We start from the raw sequence: 21,193 nt of genomic DNA on the forward strand, positions 1-21,193 counted from the left end.
AGGCTAGCTGACATGGTTGATGCATGTCATCGATCCCAATTGCGTGGATCGATGCTCATGATATAAATCACTGGATTGTCTGGTCCAGCCTCGATTAATTTACAGATCGCCGTCATATAGCTGGAATATTGCTGAGTGCGGCGTTATACAACAAACCAACCAACCAAATGCAAAATATCCTGAGGAAACAAAATAAAATGCTGCAAAATACAATTTCTATGAAGTTCAAGAAAAAAATGAAACCTTTTCCACACAAAAATACATGATGGAAGTACAAACTGACAAAACCAGTTACTACATTTGGTACTGAATTCATTAGGGTGGGAGAAAGAAAAAACATTGCAAGTCATGTTACCGGCACTCACTGCGAGGAAGTAGGCTGCCACGAGTGCCACACACATTATATGATGTGGCTTTTTAACAATATGGTCATACCATGTGATATGATAAAGTGAAAAAAACAAACAAGACAATATCATAAATGTGAATGTTAAAACTCTACAGCACAAAAGTCTTCACATCAACATGTGCTGAAAAGTGTAAAAGGTTTCATGGAGAAGTATGCCACATTATCGCACACTCATCTCTGTCATAATCAATGCAGCGTGAGTGAGTGAGTGAGTTAAAATTTTAAGTCACATCGGCAATATTTCAGCCATATCGTGACTATAAATAGTAAAACATAATACATATATTGAAACTTATATAAAAACCTGCCAACGAAGAACAGTAAAATAACTAGACTTATCACAGAAATATATCTAAAACTAGTATGGAATCATAAAATTGATTCGTCATTATATGGCTGAAATATTGCCGATGTGACTTAACTCACTCACTCATAAAATTGATAGCACTAAATTTAACATCACGGTATAAAAACTGGCTGTAGAACGCCAGCAACTGAAGGTAGATCACCATACTAGGTACCATGGGGACTTACAGTACTTCAGCTTCCTGCATGGAACCCAGCAGGAGTTACATCATCCCTTCAGTTACTGGTGATTGTACGCAAAATTAGTCACAATTAAAATTACTAATATACTACGTTTAAAAGAGTAGTAGGCAGAACTATTCTTTGAATGAAATGGACTTACTATATCCTCCCAGGGGGACAATAATTTTCCACTACGTCAACTCCCTTTGAGGATACTGCCAGTAACAACCTCAGATATATATTCATTCTACCAATTTTAAAAGGTCATTCATTTTATATAAGACATATAATCAAAATTTACTATACATATTCAATGCAGAAGTAGGGATGATGGATTTGATAATGAAGTCATTAAACGAAAGTTACCCTCAACCATTATTGAGGCACATACTGACAATTTGGTAGAAGGCATGCACAGTTTCCCCTTCTATGGGAGGTGCTTCAAACACAAAACTTTATTATGACTTATAAGACTCCTTAAACAGGTTAACTGGGTATCAAGTTGAATTTTTGGGCATTTAAAAGAATTCATTAATTTCTGAAAGATCAACTTGTTGCCATGGAAACGTAAAAAATAAATTTTTCTAAACTTTCTAAATAGCAAAAGGCACCAGTTCAACATGTACCTGACAGACCTGCAAAGTTTCATGAAAAAATATTTAACGGTTTCTGGGTTATGCTCCGGAAACGAAACGTTACGAACGGACGTACGGAAGTACGGACGGACGGAGCCCGTTTCTATATCCCCCGTCAACTTCCTTGGGCGGGGGAATAATAAAATTTCCTTCGTTGGGCGGGGATAATAAAATTTCGGTCTTATCTTGAAACAAACAGAAAAAAACACCAATAAATGTTGCAGATGGTGGAAACAATGTCACCCAACTAGACAAACCGTCTGGAACAAAGATCTATGCTATTACAGCACAATGACACAAAATCAGCCACTTCACATATTGTAACTACTGAAACATACTGGTATATTAATATGCTGCTGCAATTTTCAAAATGTACCAGGGACTTATTTCACAAGGGGAAACCCAATTCACTCAAGATGACCACTGGCGACTATGTGCATAAGATTAATGCCAATTCTACTGGATTTCTGGTGTGTGCACAAACGCCCTTTTGAGAATGAGAATCAGTCCTTTAAGCCAATTTATTTATATGTAATTTGGCTTAAAGGACTGATTTTATTGAAAATGTTGCTTATCAGTAGATATAAAATAGTGCACCTAGTCACGTTTCTCTGCATAGTCCGGCCTCGTCAAATAGACATATCAGCGTTGAATATTCTAAATGTTCGGTATTCCTCGGGGCATGTCTGATAAATGTCGATAATGGACATTAACAGGCACTTTCCAATGAACATAAAGGATGTGCCATTATGGTATGGAGGATACTAAATACACCCTGTCGTTGCTGAGGACAATGGCATCTGGAGAAATCAAGGGTCGATCGAAAGAACATATGTGTTCCGTGTTGGTTTTCTTTACGAACTCCTTTCGAGAGTTTATCTGATCTTCACTTAAAGGTATCATGGTATTGATATTGATGACATTGCTCTAAACCATTCATATTGTACTGTACGGACATGTGCTGTGTTGACACAGTGGAGATACTTGATGACAACGCTGGTCTGTCTTCAGAGAAGATATTTCAGCAGTTGCCTGTTCCACATTAAACTGTAACTGCCACGCAGTCTGTTCAAAAAGTGTCACGTGATTCACGTGAGGGTGAGATTGGGACATTTGGGTTCAGTCATGGGCAAATATAGCTCACATAGAGACTTGCATAATATACTGCCCAGTATATCCTGCATGAGTATTGACCAGATTTCGTCAGTTGTCAAACTGTTCTGAGTGGATGGTTTAACACCTTTTATCAACAGCAGTTACATCATGTGAAGTGTCTAGCTTGACCATCCTTTCGATGATTTTGCACATCTGGCATCTCTGACAAGGTAAGGACAAGATTGCACTTTTCAAAACTTGGATACCAAAACACCAGTTCATGGCTGTGAATAAAATTTTGAAATTCAATAAATGATTTGAAAAATCAGTCAAATGTTAAAATAGGCAGGCTACCCATCTTCAGCAGATATTGTTTTCGTAGTTCCTGTCTCCAGGTTTCAGAGAAAATATTTCAGTGGTGATGCTAAGAGGTTTGAAGATTCAGGTTTGAAGGTTTGTTGTTCACTGTTCATGCAACGGAGAAACTGTTTTCCTGGCCCAGGTAACATTGTTATCCTTGCACAACAATTTGGGGACATTGTGGGATAAACCTAACGCTTTAGACAAAGATAATTTGATTTCAGCAGTGTCTGCCTTAAACCACATGGGTACAATGTGTGAAGCCCATTTCTATTGTTCTTCGCCGTGATATTGCTGGTATATTGCAAAATAAGTGAAACCGTTCTCAGTCACTCACTCTTAGTACAGTACAGTACAGTACAGTACAGTACAGTACCTAGTACTTTTTGGGTAGTGTCCCATCCGGTATCATGGCATTGTTATCTTTCGAACATTGTTTTATGTATCTTCAGCAATAATAGGTGTTTATCTCAAGTTTAACTTGAACAACATTGTTCTTTAAAAATCTTTCAGTTCAAATTCCAGTACTCTTCACTACAGTATTTTATTATTTTTCTTAGTGTGTTTCATTATCCTTTTCATTTACACACATGGGACGTCAGCTAACGGATGAACAGCTGTCTTTTCTCCTAACACTACAAGATATACACTGTTTGTTATATTTGCGACTATTTTAAAAATGGAGATTAGGGCACACCTTAATGACGTCACACTTTCAATTCGTGCATTATAAAGTTTGAACAAACATGTCAAAACTTCCAAAACGTTACAATAAGCAAAATACCCCAATGTTCTAAAATGAGCTTTGTATTCCAGTTTCTTGATTTGTGTGTCCATCTTTGTGACGGTAGCATGTAAATACTGGAATCTTGACAAGACAAACAATTGATTGATATGAACAATCCCTTACCTGCTGGACATCAGTTTATTCATGCAGAGGAGAGACCCTATGTTTGTGATGTTTGCAATAAGTCATTTGTACGAGACAACTAGCCAGCTACTCATAAGCGCATACACACTTGAGGGAAGCCATATTCTTGTCAGCTATGTGGGAAGAGTAACTTGAGTCTCTTGCACATCTTGAAGCTCTTTATAATACGATGTTCACAATAAGAGCGTTGTCGTAAAAACACACGTTGCAGACCCTGAATCAAAATTCGCAACATCGAATGTAGCATCGTTCTACATTGAAAACATAGTAAATACTCCACTGACTCATTCACTGAGACACTTTCAGTCCAAGTAAACTGATGGTGTCGATCATTGTGTGTTGTCCATTCGTCACATAAGTCCTGTCAAGTTCAATTTGGGCAAAAATGATGAAGAAACCTTATCTGATTTTACAAATTATCACCATGGCAGCCGCATGAAAATGTCTTTTTTCCCATTAATCCGACATTTCTGTGGTACAGGCAATACCATGTTAGATTGATTTGGTCATATATATTTTATCGTTTACCCTAATGAACAACCTATGGCTTTATGATGGTGAAAGTTATTGTCTACTGATCGCAGCTTTGATGTCACTTAAACATTTCACATAGATTTCTGATCCAGTATTTGACAGCCATAACAATTTGCCATAACAATTTGTTATTACTGGATTTGCCATTTCTGCATGTTCCATCATGGAATATCCATGCTGTTTTCTTGTACCTCTTCTCTTTGTGTCATGTGAATACATGTATATTATTGTTTACCCGTTTATCATATTCATATTCCAGAAATATTCATGTGAGCTAGGTATTCATGTGGACCTACTTTCTTTTTCCTTTTAAAAGTTAAGTACTTTGTGGGCATTGAGCTTTACACCTTTTTCTTTACTTTTTGAAAGGTGTGTTTAATCTTAAGCTCTGAATGAAGTCTGTGTGTATACTCAAAAGTGTTATATGCAGCATACAGCTGATACTGACTGGTTTCTGTGTAATCCAACAATGTTCACAAAGTTAATCAGTCCTCTGACAACAACACCCCACCAAAGTATGACGCAGAAGATTGATAAATATATCCCGAATGATCTGTTTCCACCCACGCTTCCTCCCCCTGGTCCAGATGGGTGACAGTTACAGCAGAAGCATCAGCCTCATCAATACTCGGGTCTGTTTTCACGTACCCGCCTGCAATGTTTTCATCTACCTCTCCTGATTTCATGATATGGACGTACATGCCAGTGATTGTCGACCCTCTGGCTTCTAACTGCGTCCAGAACATGTAGGTTCCATTGATGGGCGCAGTGAACTTCCCCGTGGTGGTGTTGTAGGCAGAGCCGGCGTTGTAATTGGTACCACTAAATGCAAGGGGAGTGTAAGCAGGTGATTTGTTCGGTGGGAAGTACACATGGAATGCCACAGTTCTGTTCTTTGACGCTGAAATACAGAAACCTTATAGTTACACATGTCGTCTGTCAGTAGTATTCATGTGTTAAAGAGACCGCCTCCGTGGTCTAGTGGTAGAGCGCCCATATCCGGAATATCCGGGGTTCGATCCCCGGCCGCGTCATACCAAAAGACGTTTAAAGATGGTACTTGTTGATACCCTGTCTGACGCTCGGCATTAAGGGGCGAAAACAAGGACTGGTCGGCTCGGAGTCAGTATACTGTGTCTGAGTGGGGTATTCATGTTAAACTGCAGCATGGTATCTCACTGAGCTTGCACTATAAATCGGCATCAGTCCGGACTAGTAAAGCAGCCAAACAAACACACATACGTACATGCACGTCGCTATATAAGTGCAATAATCTTGGACGCGACGTTAAACCCCATTTCACCTCACCTCACCTCATGTTTCAAAGAAAATAAATCAAATACAAATGGCCCAGTCGTCTGAGGCGCCGTGATTCGCTGTGCAGAGTATCCCTTGTGCACGACAGAAACCTATGTTTGTGGGTTAGAATCCCGGTTCGACCCGATTATGTTTCTAGGTTTGTCAGCACCATACCCGTGCTAGTGCAGGTGCTCGTGGTGAGACCTGCATCACTTCGGGCTTTCCTCCCACATTAAGCTGACACGCAGTGATATCACTGGAATACTGTTAAAAGCGGCGCTAAACCAAACTCACTCACTCACTTTTAATAAATGTCTACAAATATGGTTCTGAAAAAAAATGACTATTTCTGGAAAGATACCTCCACCAGATTATGTTCATAATAAACCACTGATTGCACTGAAGACAATATGCTCAGTGTTAACTTACCAAGCACAGTCAGCAACTGCTTGTTGTCAAGGGATTGATTTTGTGCTACATAGAGGTCACTTCTCACCGTTTTAACTTCAGAGCCGATCAGACTCAGATTATTCAGTGCTGCGTGTACATCTGCTGACACCAAATGAAGATCTTGTGAGACTTGTGTCAGAGACTGATTGTTGTCCAAAGATTGTTTCTGTACAACGGACAGATTATTTCTCAAAATTGTGACTTCAGTTCTTGTCAAACTAAAGTTATTCTGTATATCATGTAGACCTGCAGACGTTGAGTTCATGTCTTTCTCCAGCCGTTCAAGTTGTTTTGATGTACTTTGGGTCAGCGTCTTTGTTGATTGGAGTTCCAGGTTTTGTATTTCCTGTTCATGTGTGATAAGTTTGACGTCAGACGATATATTCTGGATAAATCTGTCTGCCTCTATCTTCACATCATTTACAGTAGAGTTCACCAGGTTTAGTTGATTGTCAAACATCCTGACATCTGACTGTACCGCATGTATCTGCGCCGAGTTTAACCTGACATCGTGTCTGATTGAATCAACCTCTGTATTGTTCGGTTGGCTGTTAGTATCACTAATCCTTCGTTTCATGTCGTTTAGTTCTCTTTTCACCACAGTGAGATCATTTGATGATACCCGCAGTTCTGTCTTCAGGGACGCCATTTCATCTTTCAGTGAAGAAATCTCAGCAGCTGCCTGTACCTTGTTGGTCTGTACATCTGTCTGAAGACCGGCAACAGTCTGCTCAAGGACAGTGACGTGATTAAGGAGGCCTGTGAGATCAGCACTACCGTCCGGTTTTGTCATGGGCATGATTAGTCCACAGAGAGACCCACTCAGCAAAATGCAAAGAAATAGAACTGCTACAAACATTGTGCATAGAAGTTACGTCAGTCAGCCATTCGACCCTTTTATCTGCAGTATCTAGATCACGTGAGTAAAAGGATTTGAATGGGAGAGCCAGACAAGACACTCCCACATGTAGTTCTGCTTAACGTTAACATCTGCTGTCTCTGATAACATAAAGAAAGTTTAAAGCCTGTCGTCGACGGCCTTTGTCTTGTAGTTGAAACTTGACAGAGGCGCTGGTACATAACCAGTCCATATAAATGATAAGAAACCAGGGTCAGAATGATCTAACTGACTTAAATCAGATCTCCAATTTATTTCACATGAATATGTAGCAAAAATTAAGTTCTGACATCCTTAATTTTCCCAATAGCAGTTACTACATACATAAGTATAGTTTAGTGTTACAGTTGTTAATTATATTTACATAATAATTTGACTAATACAGTTTAATTGCTTAGTTTTATAAGGAAACTGAACTTCACATATTGAGAGATGCATGGCCTCTTACCATCATCACTTCTTTTTATGTGAGCTCTTTGTTTAGGGGCATTATTATCAAACATAACACTTCAGGTGAGTTGGGTTAAATGATCAGCTTGTCAGTTAGAAGCCATATTTTAAGATAAATGGTGAAGTCCTGTTCATCCTAACGGTAACGTCACCCATGAAATCGTCCGCATTAACAAATGGCAGGATTAACGAATCAGATGTATGTACTTTACATGTATAAACGTTCACAAAAGTAATCGTCCAGGAGAGGATTCCGACCAAACAAGGTTTCGCTGTTCAGATAAGTTGGACCAAATGGTCAACTGGTCAGTTGGAAACTATGTTTTCTGGTAAAAAGGGAATCTGGACGATAACGTTACCATTGAAATAGTCCGCATTAATATATGGTTGGAGTAATGAATCACAGGAAAACGAAATTTCAGCTTCTCAAAAGTAATCGTCCAGGAGAGGTTTCAGGACTTGCACTTACTGACAGTTACTATCGTGTGTATCTGATCTGGTTTTGTTGTCGCTGCGACATTTTTAAACAATAATCTCACTCGCTCACTTGATTTGTTGACTGACGTCGTGTTGATTGTTATTTATTATAACCTGTTTGTTTTTGTCACAACCAATAGAGCTTAGGTTTTACAACAGTGTGATTTAAGTTTGAACAGTATTTCAGTTATATCAGGGCGTGTAAGGTTAAGGACAGCTCAAGTTAATGGACAACCCAAAGAGATGCTTACATTGGCTATTTGTGTCACATCAGGTGCAGGGGTATGGTGCTTACAAACAAAGAATAATAATCAAGGCCAACCATGTCCCTTGTTATTAGAACCATTTTAGATATAAAGAAGACATATCAGTGAACTTATCAGTAATGATCACCTGTGTTGAGGGTGGTCCAGTGGTGTAGGGTGCCACTTTAATCTGCTTTGATTTGCCTTGCCGTTGGTCGTGTGTTCAAACCCCGAACACACCTCTATTATGATCCTCGGTCTGTTTCGGCTGAAATGTTGTCATATTTGCCTATTTAATCACACACTCACACTCATTTAATTATTGAAATCAAACAAGACTTTGAAACACGGTTTGGCGATCTCTCATTTCCTTCAAAAGACAATTTTGGTTTGGTTTCCTACTCAGTGTCGGTAATCAGTGGAGAATATGGGCAAGAAAAAGTCCCCAAGATCTATTAACCTGAGGCAAGCACCACCAACCCAGTCTGCCTACAATAGAAAATATCACAGCATCAGTTTCTCTCATCTGCATCCTAACATTCATTACAAATTCGTTACGAAAGTGTCACATAACTAACTGTGGTGTAAAACAGCAGTCTCTCACACGGGTTTCATATTTTAACATTTAGAATTATATTAAGAAACAGAGATTACTAAACGAGCGTCTGTCAGATACCATTTATTTTTTGACAAGCGAAAGCGAGTAAGATACGCTCTGAAACAACGAGTTGTAGGATATCTGGCAGGCACGAGTTCAGTTCTGTTTCTTACACACCCTAAAATCGCACCTTTTTAGCATTGAATCGATGCATTTTGTCTATTCTCATGATAGCAGTGGCATATTGATGCATAACACAACGGTAATGAGTGACGTCATTCGAAGTACTTCTTACTATTCATAAAATAATGTGACCCTACACCTCAAACCCCAAAAAAAGTTACCACCACATCTGTGGATTGGCAGGGCGATGATGGTAATGCAAACTAGATAAGATCGGAGAACAGTTCATCACCATGGAGTAGCCAATTACGGGTCTGGAATTGGATCTTACACATATGTGGCAGCGTGCAGGGGCCAATACGTTCAATGTTTATGGAACAGGTATCAGCAAACCCAAAATGTTAACGATCGACCCCGTTCAGGGCGTCCCAGGTCAACGACAAGAGTACAGGATCGATTGATCTGAAACCAGTCTCCATGAAATCGAGCTCAAACGGCGAATAAAATTACTGCAAACTTTAATCAGGCTACTCTGGAGTACGAGTTACAGGTCAGATGCAGCTTATCCCCATGCTCGACAGCCAAGTGTTGTGCCGCCCCTCACAAATCGTCATATCGCCAACAGACGTCAATGGTGTACACAAACGTCGAAACTGGGTTCATGGTTGCTGGTCACGCTTCATGTTTTCAGATGAGTCTCAACTAAGTGAGTGAGTGAGTTTGATTTTACGCCGCTTTTAGTAATATTCCAGCAATATCACGTCGGGGGACACCAGAAATGGGCTTCACACATTGTAGCCATGTCGGGAATCGAACCCGGGTCTTCAGCGAGACGAGCGAACGCTTTAACCACCAGGCTACCCGACCGCCCCGAGTCTCAACTGACTTTGCACTTCCTTGTTAGGCGTGGTGTCTGGTGACGTCAAAATGGACATGAAGCCAATGTCAACCTGAGACCTCATGACAGTTATGATGACCCGTTATGGTGTGGGGTGGCATCACGATGACTGTGCGAACCACCTTTGATACCCTTTGTTGCGTATATAAATGTTCCGAAAGGTAATCGTGAAGGAGGTTTTTCCAGATTAACAAGCTTTCACTGTTCATGGCCTGACCATTGATCAAATCAATTTTATTTAACTTGTTTTGTCAAACATAAAGCGAATCCTAATTGCTCATAGTTTATCATATTTTTGTTGATTGTTTTTGTTTCACGTTTTTGTGTTTTGTGTTGTGTCACAACACTGGAAAGTTTGACTGTAGTACATAGTAGACATAATTTGGATCATGATAATATATATCTTGTTTACAAATATAAATCATTCACTTTCAACACAATTATATAAACTGACTACAAAAATACAGTCAAAGCAACCTAACTGTGTTGTCATTGCTTTCTTTTGTTCTTATTTGGTAGTTGGTGTACGTGTAATATAAGGCCTTACTGTTTCATCTTTACTTTATAAACTCATGTGAATTCTGTATTAACATAAGCGTACATTCGTCTTCATTATTCACTAAGTGTGTCAGTCCAGTGACCCTAAAACCCTACCAAAATATGTGGAAGAAACGTGATGAATATGTCGTTATTTGGGTGTATCCAAACACGCCTCCTCCCCCTTGTCCAGATGGGTGACAGTAACAGCAGAAGCATCAGTTTCCAAGTTTGTTTCCACGTCCCCCGCTTCCAAGGTCACTTTTTCTGTCTTCATGATATGGACGTACATGTTAGAGTTTGCCTGTTGCATTTCCAGCTGCGTCCAGAACAGGTATATTCGATTCCAGAGACTGGTGCAGTGAACTTCCCTGTGGTGGTGGTGGTGGTGTTGTTGTTGTAGCCAGAGCCAGCGTTGTAGAGTAAAGTACTGAATGTCAGGCAGTTTCAGCAGGTGTTGTGCTATGCAGCCCCGACACGTGGAATGCATGATTCCTGGTCTTTGGTGGTGAAATAAGGCAAAAAGTTAACAATCCAGAACAAATATAAGAATTAAAAAAATATTCTGATTTAAGAGGACAGGGACTTTACCTTTACATTTCTTTCTCATATTCATGAGATTAAATAGATGTTTGTGATTAGCTATAAAACGGTGCCCCTTCCACATTTCGCTAGACCATCAAATTGAAACAGAAGTACAGAGAAAAAAATATACAGATGCACACGAAAGTGCAAGCGTTGATTGATGTTGTTCTTATCATTAAACACAGAAGTGAAACAAGGTGTACCAAATAATATTGTAGGGAACAGTGCCAAACAATTTAGAATAGCTGACGGAACAACTGTAAAATTGTTCAGAAATTCAGAAAGATTGCAACCTCTGCATCAAGCAGTCATCGCCGACTTTCAGTGATTCATTCATAAAACTTCAACAGCAATTTGCCTTTTGACACCTGATTCAGATATTCGAGACTATTTTTTCTCTCGCGTTGATGTTTAAGAATTTAACAAGCATGAAATACTCATATCCCACGCCAATTTTACATATCCGGTTGTGTGCATTGCATTAGCTCCTGTGAACTATGTTCACTGGACCTTTTTATAAATGGCGTAATTGCAGCACTAAAAAAGTTATTACTGGTGTTGTTTTGCCATCTGCAGTTTATGATAGAATGTTACTGAATTTGTAATGAGTTGTGTTATCACTTAAACAATAATCAGAGAAGTAAGGGATTTCTTACTTCACTTAGAGATTAATGAGAGCAGGGGGTCACCATGAGGTGTACTTAGAAGTACAGCACGAATCATCTGATGATCTGAGTAGAAGACTGGAGTCTGGGATGCTACAGCACTGGTTTGATCAGTAAACAACAAGTCCAGTGTCGCTCCAAGACAGGGAGTTGGAGAATGAATGAGTTGAGTCATTTTCCGCACATTAAAGAAATCTTCAAATTTCAGCTTTTCACTTAGATCACAGTTGCAATCCCCAGGAACTATTACATGTTCACATTCATGCTGCTTGGAGAGATCCTGCATGAAATGAGAAAGTGAATGTGACAACCGTGTCCATGACACTTTTGGAGGAACATACACACAAGCAATGCAGAACTTGCCAACAAGAAAGGAATTTTTTCAATACTGCGAGATGACATTACATCACATAGCTGGACACTGTTCTTGAAACTTGTTGAAACATACACAGCAATATCATGTGTAGTGTCTCCTGGATAGACTTGATATCCTGGCAGGTCTCTTTGAATGTAATCATTGATGTGTGTTTCTGTGAAACACAAAACATAAAGCACACCAACAAACTTACACTGTGAGGAAGTAGGCTGGTTCGGGTGCCACTGTTCATGTTACCAGTACCCACTGTGAGGAAGAAAGCTGGTTCGGGTGCCACTGTTCATGTTACCGGTACCCACTTTGAGGAAGAAGGCTGGTTCGGGTGCCACTGTTTATGTTACCGGTACTCACTGTGAGGAAGTAGGCTGGTTCGGGTGCCACTGTTTATGTTACCGGTACCCACTTTGAGGAAAAAGGCTGGTTCGGGTATCCCTGTTTATGTTATCGGTACCCACTTTGAGGAAGAAGGCCGGTTCGGGTGCCACTGTTTATGTTACCGGTACTCACTGTGAGGAAGTAGGCTGGTTTGGGTGCCACTGTTTATGTTACCAGTACCCACTGTGAGGGAGTAGGCTGGTTTAGGTGCCACTGTTCATGTGACCGGTACTCACTGTGAGGGAGTAGGCTGGTTCGGGTGCCACTGTTCATGTTACCGGTACTCACTGTGAGGGAGTAGGCTGGTTCGGGTGCCACTGTTTATGTTACCGGTACCCACTTTGAGGAAGAAGGCTGGTTCGGGTGCCACTGTTTATGTTACCGGTACCCACTGTGAGGAAGTAGGCTGGTTCGGGTGCCACTGTTTATGTTACCGGTACCCACTTTGAGGAAGAAGGCTGGTTCGGGTGCCACTGTTTATGTTACCGGTACCCACTGTGAGGAAGTAGGCTGGTTCGGGTGCCACTGTTTATGTTACCAGTACCCACTTTGAGGAAGAAGGCTGGTTCGGGTGCCACTGTTTATGTTACCGGTACCCACTTTGAGGAAGAAGGCTGGTTCGGGTGCCACTGTTTATGTTACCGGTACCCACTTTGAGGAAGAAGGCTGGTTCGGGTATCCCTGTTTATGTTATCGGTACCCACTTTGAGGAAGAAGGCTGGTTCGGGTGCCACTGTTTATGTTACCGGTACTCACTGTGAGGAAGTAGGCTGGTTCGGGTGCCACTGTTTATGTTACCAGTACCCACTGTGAGGGAGTAGGCTGGTTTAGGTGCCACTGTTCATGTTACCGGTACTCACTGTGAGGGAGTAGGCTGGTTTAGGTGCCACTGTTCATGTTACCGGTACTCACTGTGAGGGAGTAGGCTGGTTCGGGTGCCACTGTTCATGTTACCACTACCCACTGTGAGGAAGTAGGCTGGTTCGGGTATCCCTGTTCATGTTACCGGTACCCACTGTGAGGAAGTAGGCTGGTTCGGGTGCCACTGTTTATGTTACCGGTACCCACTGTGAGGAACTAGGCTGGTTCGGGTGCCACTGTTCATGTTACCGGTACCCACTGTGAGGAAGTAGGCTGGTTCGGGTGCCACTGTTTATGTTACCGGTACACACTGTGAGGAAGTAGGCTGGTTCGGGTGCCACTGTTCATGTTACCGGTACCCACTGTGAGGCAGTAGGCTGGTTCGGGTGCCCCTCTTCATGTTACCGGTACACACTGTGAGGAAGTAGGCTGGTTCGGGTGCCACTGTTCATGTTACCGGTACCCACTGTGAGGGAGTAGGCTGGTTCGGGTGACACTGTTCATGTTACCGGTACCCACTGTGAGGAAGTAGGCTGGTTCGGGTGCCCCTCTTCATGTTATCGGTACCCACTGTGAGGAAGTAGGCTGGTTCGGGTGCCACTGTTCATGTTACCGGTACCCACTGTGAGGAAGTAGGCTGGTTCGGGTGCCACTGTTCATGTTACCGGTACCCACTGTGAGGAAGTAGGCTGGTTCGGGTGCCACTGTTCATGTTACCGGTACCCACTGTGAGGAAGTAGGCTGGTTCGGGTGCCACTGTTCATGTTACCGGTACCCACTGTGAGGAAGTAGGCTGGTTCGGGTGCCACTGTTCATGTTACCGGTACCCACTGTGAGGAAGTAGGCTGGTTCGGGTGACACTGTTCATGTTACCGGTACCCACTGTGAGGAAGTAGGCTGGTTCGGGTGACACTGTTTATGTTACCACCATGCACTGTGATGATGTAGACTGGTTAAAGTGCCACTTGTAAATTGTGTTTTCACAATAATTCACCATATACCTTGACCAAGTTCCTTTGTCAAGTGGTATACATCTCAATTAGGTAATTATGGTAACAGTTCTCAGACAACCCTGTGTAGATGTTTTTGTAGAATATGTTAACGGTTTCCGAGATATGCTCTTGCTACAGCAAAATTCGTAAAAACTCCCAAACTATCAAAAGGCACCAGTTTACCACTAGACCTATTTATATGTCAAGTTTGGAAGAAATATTGTACAGTTTTCAAGATCTGCTCCGGAAACGAGGACTACCGCCATTTTCAGTCTAAGTCAAAGTCGTTGCCATGGAAACTCGAAAAAATTATTTTTTTTAAATCCCAAACTATCAAAAGGCACAGGTTCACTACTAGACATATCTATTTAGTTTAGTTAGGATATCTCTCATGTTCTGCTCCGGAAACGAAATGTGACGGACGGACGGGCGGCACCCTTTCCTATATCCCCCTTCCACCACGTGGTGGGGGATAATACATCAATTCATCAACATAAACATGAACATATTACTTTTTTAGTAAATGTCCAAATAAATTATTTTGTATTAAATATGCGGATTTAAGGGTAGTTTAACTATGTTATTGTACCTTTATTAAGCACTCATTTGTCGATATAGACGTCATGCCACTCTCTGTGGAACAATACATATTTGTCTAATAGCATTTACTGTTGGCAGCTCTAAAAAGCACAGGTGGCCCAAACATCACTGACTCACGCCATAAAGCAACGCCACTCACGTCACAGAAATCAACGCCACTAACGTCACATCGAGCAACGTCATTCACGTCACATAAAGCAACATCACTCACACCACATTACCCCCTTGATGCCACAGGGACATATATGTCCCTCCTCTACAACCCTAACTTTGAAGTTGAATAAAATTCAAAATGCATCACCCACACTTCACAGTTTTGAATAAGGTGGGGAATTCCATGTTCTGTGATATCATCAACTGGCATTTTAGGCCAAGCAAAAGTACTGAAAATGACCTCTGAAAATTAGGTACATCGTAAATGCCGCCATTTTTTACGCATTACTAAATCACCACTCAAAGCGTTATTTACAGCATGTAATCTAAATTTCGGATATTTACTCGGAGAAAAGAACTTCATAAATAGCATATTAGTAATAACGGGTATCTGTCTTTTATGAAATCACCAATTATCATTCAAAAACGTCGCCGATAACCCTAGAATCGTTTAGAATGTTTTGGAAAATACGCAAATACGAACGCCGAAGTGAACTTTCCGCCATATTGGCTAGTGTCACGTTTCACCTACACCGGTTCTAAGACGCCTCTATCATCACGTATATTTCAAGCTTAGCTGCGATACATACATCCTTGTATCCATCATACAGTTTAGAATCAAATGACTAATGGTCTTTGTCACCAATACAAATTGCCTAGATGAAATCAAGCAAAATAAGTTAGGTGTGAAAACGAACGCTGTGCGCGAAACACTGCACAAAGCAAACTTCAGATTTTACATAGTGTAGCATTTTCTCCAGTTTTGAGCTATCCATTCGTATTTTCGTTCAAGATATTGACTCAACTTTTTCAGAATATACATAGGAAGAGAATCGTAGGAAGAATTAGGGAATTTAAAATAGTTACATTGCAATGATTTGATATTTTTGAAATTGTCAAAGTTACCGTCCTGTGTGACGCCATGGCTGACGCAAAATCACGCACAACAACAACGATATTTATCGGAATTTCTGACTATTTCCGTTGGTGTCAATGAAAAATATAAGAACAAATAACAGTGCATAGATTGTCAGAATGTTTCTGATTACTTACTTGTCACATTTATGTATATACGATCCCTGAATCAATGAAAGTCCCCTCATAAAATCCCGCGTACTGTTGACAGTGAACACGCCATTTTGTAAAAGTCGGTCACCGGTAGTGATGTCATACGTCAAAATTGTTGTACATATTTGGTTATTTCATTGAGGTGAAGGTCCTTGAATGAGAGTGCACACGATCATTGTATCATGCTGTTAACAGTTTCAGTTATGATGTAGTTTTGCATATCTTTTATACATTTTTTCACACAATTAATTTCACTTTAGATATCTGTCAATGTTCAAAATGATATCATACGTAAACATAGGCCAAAACATATATGAACGAACCTTTGGTAATCTCCTGTTTGATTGAACATTATTTACATAAGAATTGATAGATTTATAGCGTCGAATACGGTATTTCTTTCCACTGGACAAGTGTTACAAGAAGAAATGTAAATGTAACTGCAGCATGTACGTATTTCTTGGGATGTGTAATAGTCAATATTATAAGTTCATATAACCAATGTCCACGAATAGCCGTTTCATTTTATTTTATAACTAAAACTGAATATATTACTTGAACAAAATGGATAATATTTTTCGTTAAAGTATATGCACACATTTCTGAAAGAATCGTCTTGATCTTGGAATTTTTATGTCGTTTGATACACAGAACTGTGATATCTAACGATTCGCCAGGTGCGCGTTAGCCACAAACAATTTACGAAGTATTCCTCTCGTTTTGCATTATATAATCAATGAGTTCATTCATTTTATAATATTGTGATCACAGGATATTAAACTGTTTACTTTAAAATAAAACATATGCCATGTACCCCGTTGGATCAACCTTTATACGATTATCCTGATAATTCTATACCAATAGAGCTTTCGTCGCATCTTTTATTGTGTAATTCTGAGACGAGATGAAGAGAAATAATAACATAATAATGAACAAATATATGTCCAATATTGAATATAATTTTGGTTGTTTTGAAATATACTTTTGGGTATTTCATTACCTAAATTGATGCCAAACAGTTGCGTGTCTTGTCCAATTAAGATACACGATAAACTATCTAATTGTTTATATATTCAATACATTATTTACTTGGTAAAAGTAGTCATTTTATGGTGTGTCGATAAAGCATCAAATTCAGTTTTGCACATCGAGATTTCACATACCATGAACGAAAATAAGGGAAGATATATATATTAATCAAAATACCAGTGTCGTCTTTCTCCGACGTTATCAAAGACATAAAACCAGCCATGACGTCAAATAGAATGGTGTTATTCTTTTGGTATTTCATTATATACATTTGATGATAAGGCTAGTGTTTCATTAATAATGGTGCAATATTAGTCAAATTACACTTACGCATTCAAGAGAATGTTGGAATCTAAGGACTAAGTTATAGGTTAGATAGGGCCATCCATTTCTCTATTACCTCTTTTTGATGAAGTACGATTTCATCATTTCCTATCGGGTTTTTTATAACTATACGTATACAGTTTCAATATCGATATATGTGTTGGAATAGTTTGGTTCCTCGTGAACAAAACACAACGAAAACAAACTGTCCTTACCCACAGCCAATTCTCACCTAGTGACCTGAGTTACAATAAACTAGTGCTATGCATAGCGGAGTTATGCCCCCTTTACTTTGTACGTGTGTAACCTCTCTGTCGCCTTTTCGTCATTTAAATTTTTTTCATTGAATGTATGACGTTATACATACGCATAAGTCCATTTGATATGTAGTTATGCCGTTTCCGTAAATCTTCTAAATAAAAAACTCGTCACACAGCACTTTTAACGGTGTACGAAATTTACTGTTGTTCAACACAGAATAAATTCTCGGACAACAGTAAGAAGTGTCATTTTTTACAACCGGTTTAATAATTGCAGTTACATTTACACACACAAAAAAGAGGAAATTTCATATTTTCCACCTCTGCGTGATTTTATAGCCAGAGGTAGATCTAGTGCCGCGTGAGCGCAATTCTCGCACAACCTTCACTTTTCCGATGTTAGGAAAATGTGCGTCAGAAAAAAAACTCGGCATGCAGAGGGTGAAGGCACTGGGTCTCAATTGGTTCTACTCTAATGCAAAGGCTTAATCTTGTACCACAACGTTTACTTGTCTGATCTGCCCTAGCAGTTTCTGTACGTCATTGTCGCCACCAGTCTTGTGTATCTTATCGTTGCATAACATTAATAGCCAAGGTCATAAAATGTATGTACTACTAAGTAATATACCAAACATGAACTTACCAAGCAACTGTTTATTGTCCATGGTTTCATTATATACAACAGAGAGGCCGCTGCTCAGAGTCCAAGGGACTGAGATTATTCCTAGCCGTGTTTACATCTGTTGACACCAGCTGCTGCTCTTATGCGGCATTTGTCAGAGACTGCATCTTGTTCTGGGATTGTGTCTCTACAACTGTCATGTCACTTCACAATGTTGTCACTTCTGACCTGGTCCATTCTAGTTTATTCTGTGCCATAAGCAGGCCTGCAAAAGTTGAGTTCATGTCCATCTTCGGCCAAACCAGTTGACTATTAGCATTACTATTTCCGCGTTTTATGTCTGCTTTTACCACATCCAGGTCGTTTGATGATAACCGTAGTTCTGTCGTCATGGATGTCACTTCATGTTTCAGTAAAGAGATATCCACATCTGTCTGAACCTTGCTGACCTGTACCTGTCCTGACGTAATGCGTATGTGACGTGATTTATAGGGCTGGTGAGATCAGTACTACCGTTTGGTTTCATTACAAGCAGGACAAGTCCAGAGAGGGGCTCGCTTAACAAAATACACAGACATAGAACTGTGAAGTGAATTGTGCATGGATGTTGAATACGTCTCGTCAGTTAGCAATCTCCTCTACGTCTGTCGATCTCGACATTTTGTATCTACAAGGCGTACATTATGTGAAGGCCGCACACGACACTCCTATACCATCAGCTATCTCACACGATTTCGACATGCATGTGTGAATACAAAAGTAACTATTCGCACAGTTACCAGGACTGTGTTTGGAAAGTATGTGTTTAGAACGTTAGTTTGACTTGTTTTAAAAAAACAGTTTGTGTATGACCGAAATGCTAAGATATTAGATACTAGCCAGGGTACTATACTGCCATCACCTAAAAGGGCACCTCACAGTCACACTTGTAATTTTGTCCTATCCTGTCTTTATGCTAATATTGAGGAGACGTAAGGGTGTTGGTTGCTTGGGAATCTATAGAGCAATGATTTGGTATCTGAGACGAGAGTTTACGATGTGAAGGTTAAAGATGTTTGTGATTCATAGTTGCTGCAAACCTCAAAGTTTTGTGTAAGGTGAGGTTGCCAGGCAGAGGTGGTGTTGCAGATACTGAGATGGTTGGTTGGTTTGTTGTTTAACGCCGCACTCAGCAATATTCCAGCTATATGACGGCGGTCCGTGAATAATCGCGTCTGGACCAGACAATCCAGTGATTGATATCATGAGCATCGATACACGCACTTGGGATCAATGACATGCATCAACCAAGTCAGCGACCCTGACCACCCGATCCCGTTTGTCGCCTTTTACGACAGGCATAGTCGCCTCCACATAAACTGAATCCATTTGCTATATCAAAGGGTTTTGAAGGTTTAGTTGGTGAAGTAAAGGAAGTAAAATAAATACAATCTGGTTCTCTACTGATCCTACTGCGGATTTGTCAGACTTACTTCCGGGGTCAAACGACACCCGAAAGCGACGTGGCTACGGTTTGTGCTATTTTCATTTGCGATATCCATTACGTATCGCTGGGATTAGATGTATACCTTTACCTTAACCCACAGGGTCGGGAGAAAAATGTTTGAGGCTGATTAACGTTTGCGGTAGTCCTCACAATCAGTTAAACATCGCCACCATCCTCCACGGGACCCACGTCTGCTCGAAGGTGAGTATTTTTCCCGAATTTCCGCACTTTTGCACATATGCATACTCAAATCGGGTAAATGACAACCCGTAGAAAGTTATGATTTTACGCATGTTATAAAAAAGGATAATGCTTGTAACTACAAAATCATTTTCGAATTATGTATTTTGGCAACATCGGGCATTGAGTTAGCAGGTCATATTGCTGAAATGTGACATGCGAGACGGCCGTGACACACTGTAAACAAATATGACAGTGATCTGATTTCGGTTAGTGCAGAACGAATTCTACTATTATTTACATTGAAGTACGATCTGGTGGAAATCGTATTCCTCTCTCTTAGATATGATTTATTTTGATATAGATTTTTAGATATGATTTAGGTTCAAAATCACAAAAAAATCGCAATAAGCCTATTTGTTAATATTGCAAATTACTCGAGCATAATATTGCAAATTACTCTCGCAGTAATAATTCTTTAAACATAGAAATATATTCATTGTAAATAGTTTTCGTTCCATAAAATCTTTCAATTTATTTCATGTAAGTTCCCATTACATCATGCTTTGACTATTTCAGCATTTCTATGAAGAGACAGGACCCAATGTGAAATGGAATCATCCCTTCAAGGTTAGAAAGGAGAGGAAAATTTCATGAGAAGGAAGTGAATTACTGAAATATTTTGACAGATTGAAATAAAAAACCCATCTCAGTTAATATCAGAAAATTATTGGTTTAGAATTGTTTGCAACATAAGTTATTCACCGGTAGTGGAAGCTTACTGATCTACATTTTAGTGAAACAATATAACTGTTAAAAACGATTACAAGTGTCAAGTCATTTTAATTAATTAACTGGAAATAATAGCAAGGTTATTTTATGAACTCAGAGTAACATGATCAAGTAATGATATAAATTTTAATCTAATCAAGTAATTCATAATTATTCCAACCAGTTGTTTAACTGATGCCGTATAAAAGTCAGATTAATATGATGTAATTGCACTAACTAACAAGCACTGAATGTTTGATGGTACAACATCCACCTGGTATAAAACTTAGCTTGTTGGCTCTTTCTATAGGACATAATAATTTCTTTTTAAATAATATATTTAAAAAAAAGATAGTGTGGAAAGTGATTACCAGTATCA

At 39.8% G+C, this 21,193-nt stretch overlaps 1 protein-coding gene across 1 annotated transcript; it reads right to left on the bottom strand.

The window, feature by feature from the left end:
- Nucleotides 1-3,984: 3,984 nt before the first annotated feature.
- LOC139447809 (C-type lectin domain family 4 member F-like) lies at nt 3,985-7,100 on the bottom strand. The gene is made up of 2 exons (XM_071229296.1): nt 6,221-7,100; nt 3,985-5,393 (listed from the first exon to the last, which is right to left on the bottom strand). The coding sequence occupies exons 1-2, from the start codon at nt 7,098-7,100 to the stop codon at nt 4,978-4,980; spliced, it is 1,296 nt and encodes a 431-aa protein (XP_071085397.1). The 3' UTR covers nt 3,985-4,977.
- Nucleotides 7,101-21,193: the final 14,093 nt, after the last annotated feature.

The sequence above is a fragment of the Haliotis cracherodii genome, unplaced genomic scaffold (genome assembly GCF_022045235.1).
Source record: "Haliotis cracherodii isolate W230 unplaced genomic scaffold, xgHalCrac1.p SCAF_7, whole genome shotgun sequence".
In the NCBI taxonomy this organism is placed as follows: domain Eukaryota; kingdom Metazoa; phylum Mollusca; class Gastropoda; order Lepetellida; family Haliotidae; genus Haliotis; species Haliotis cracherodii.

What these genes read in the sequence shown, in the direction of transcription:
- LOC139447809 (XM_071229296.1), bottom strand. Translation starts at nt 7,100, where the DNA reads ATGTTTGTAGCAGTTCTATTTCTTTGCATTTTGCTGAGTGGGTCTCTC. An exon ending in GCAGTTGCTGACTGTGCTTG is followed by an intron (nt 5,394 to 6,220) that starts GTAAGTTAACAC and finishes TCTGTATTTCAG; the next exon opens with CGTCAAAGAACAGAACTGTG.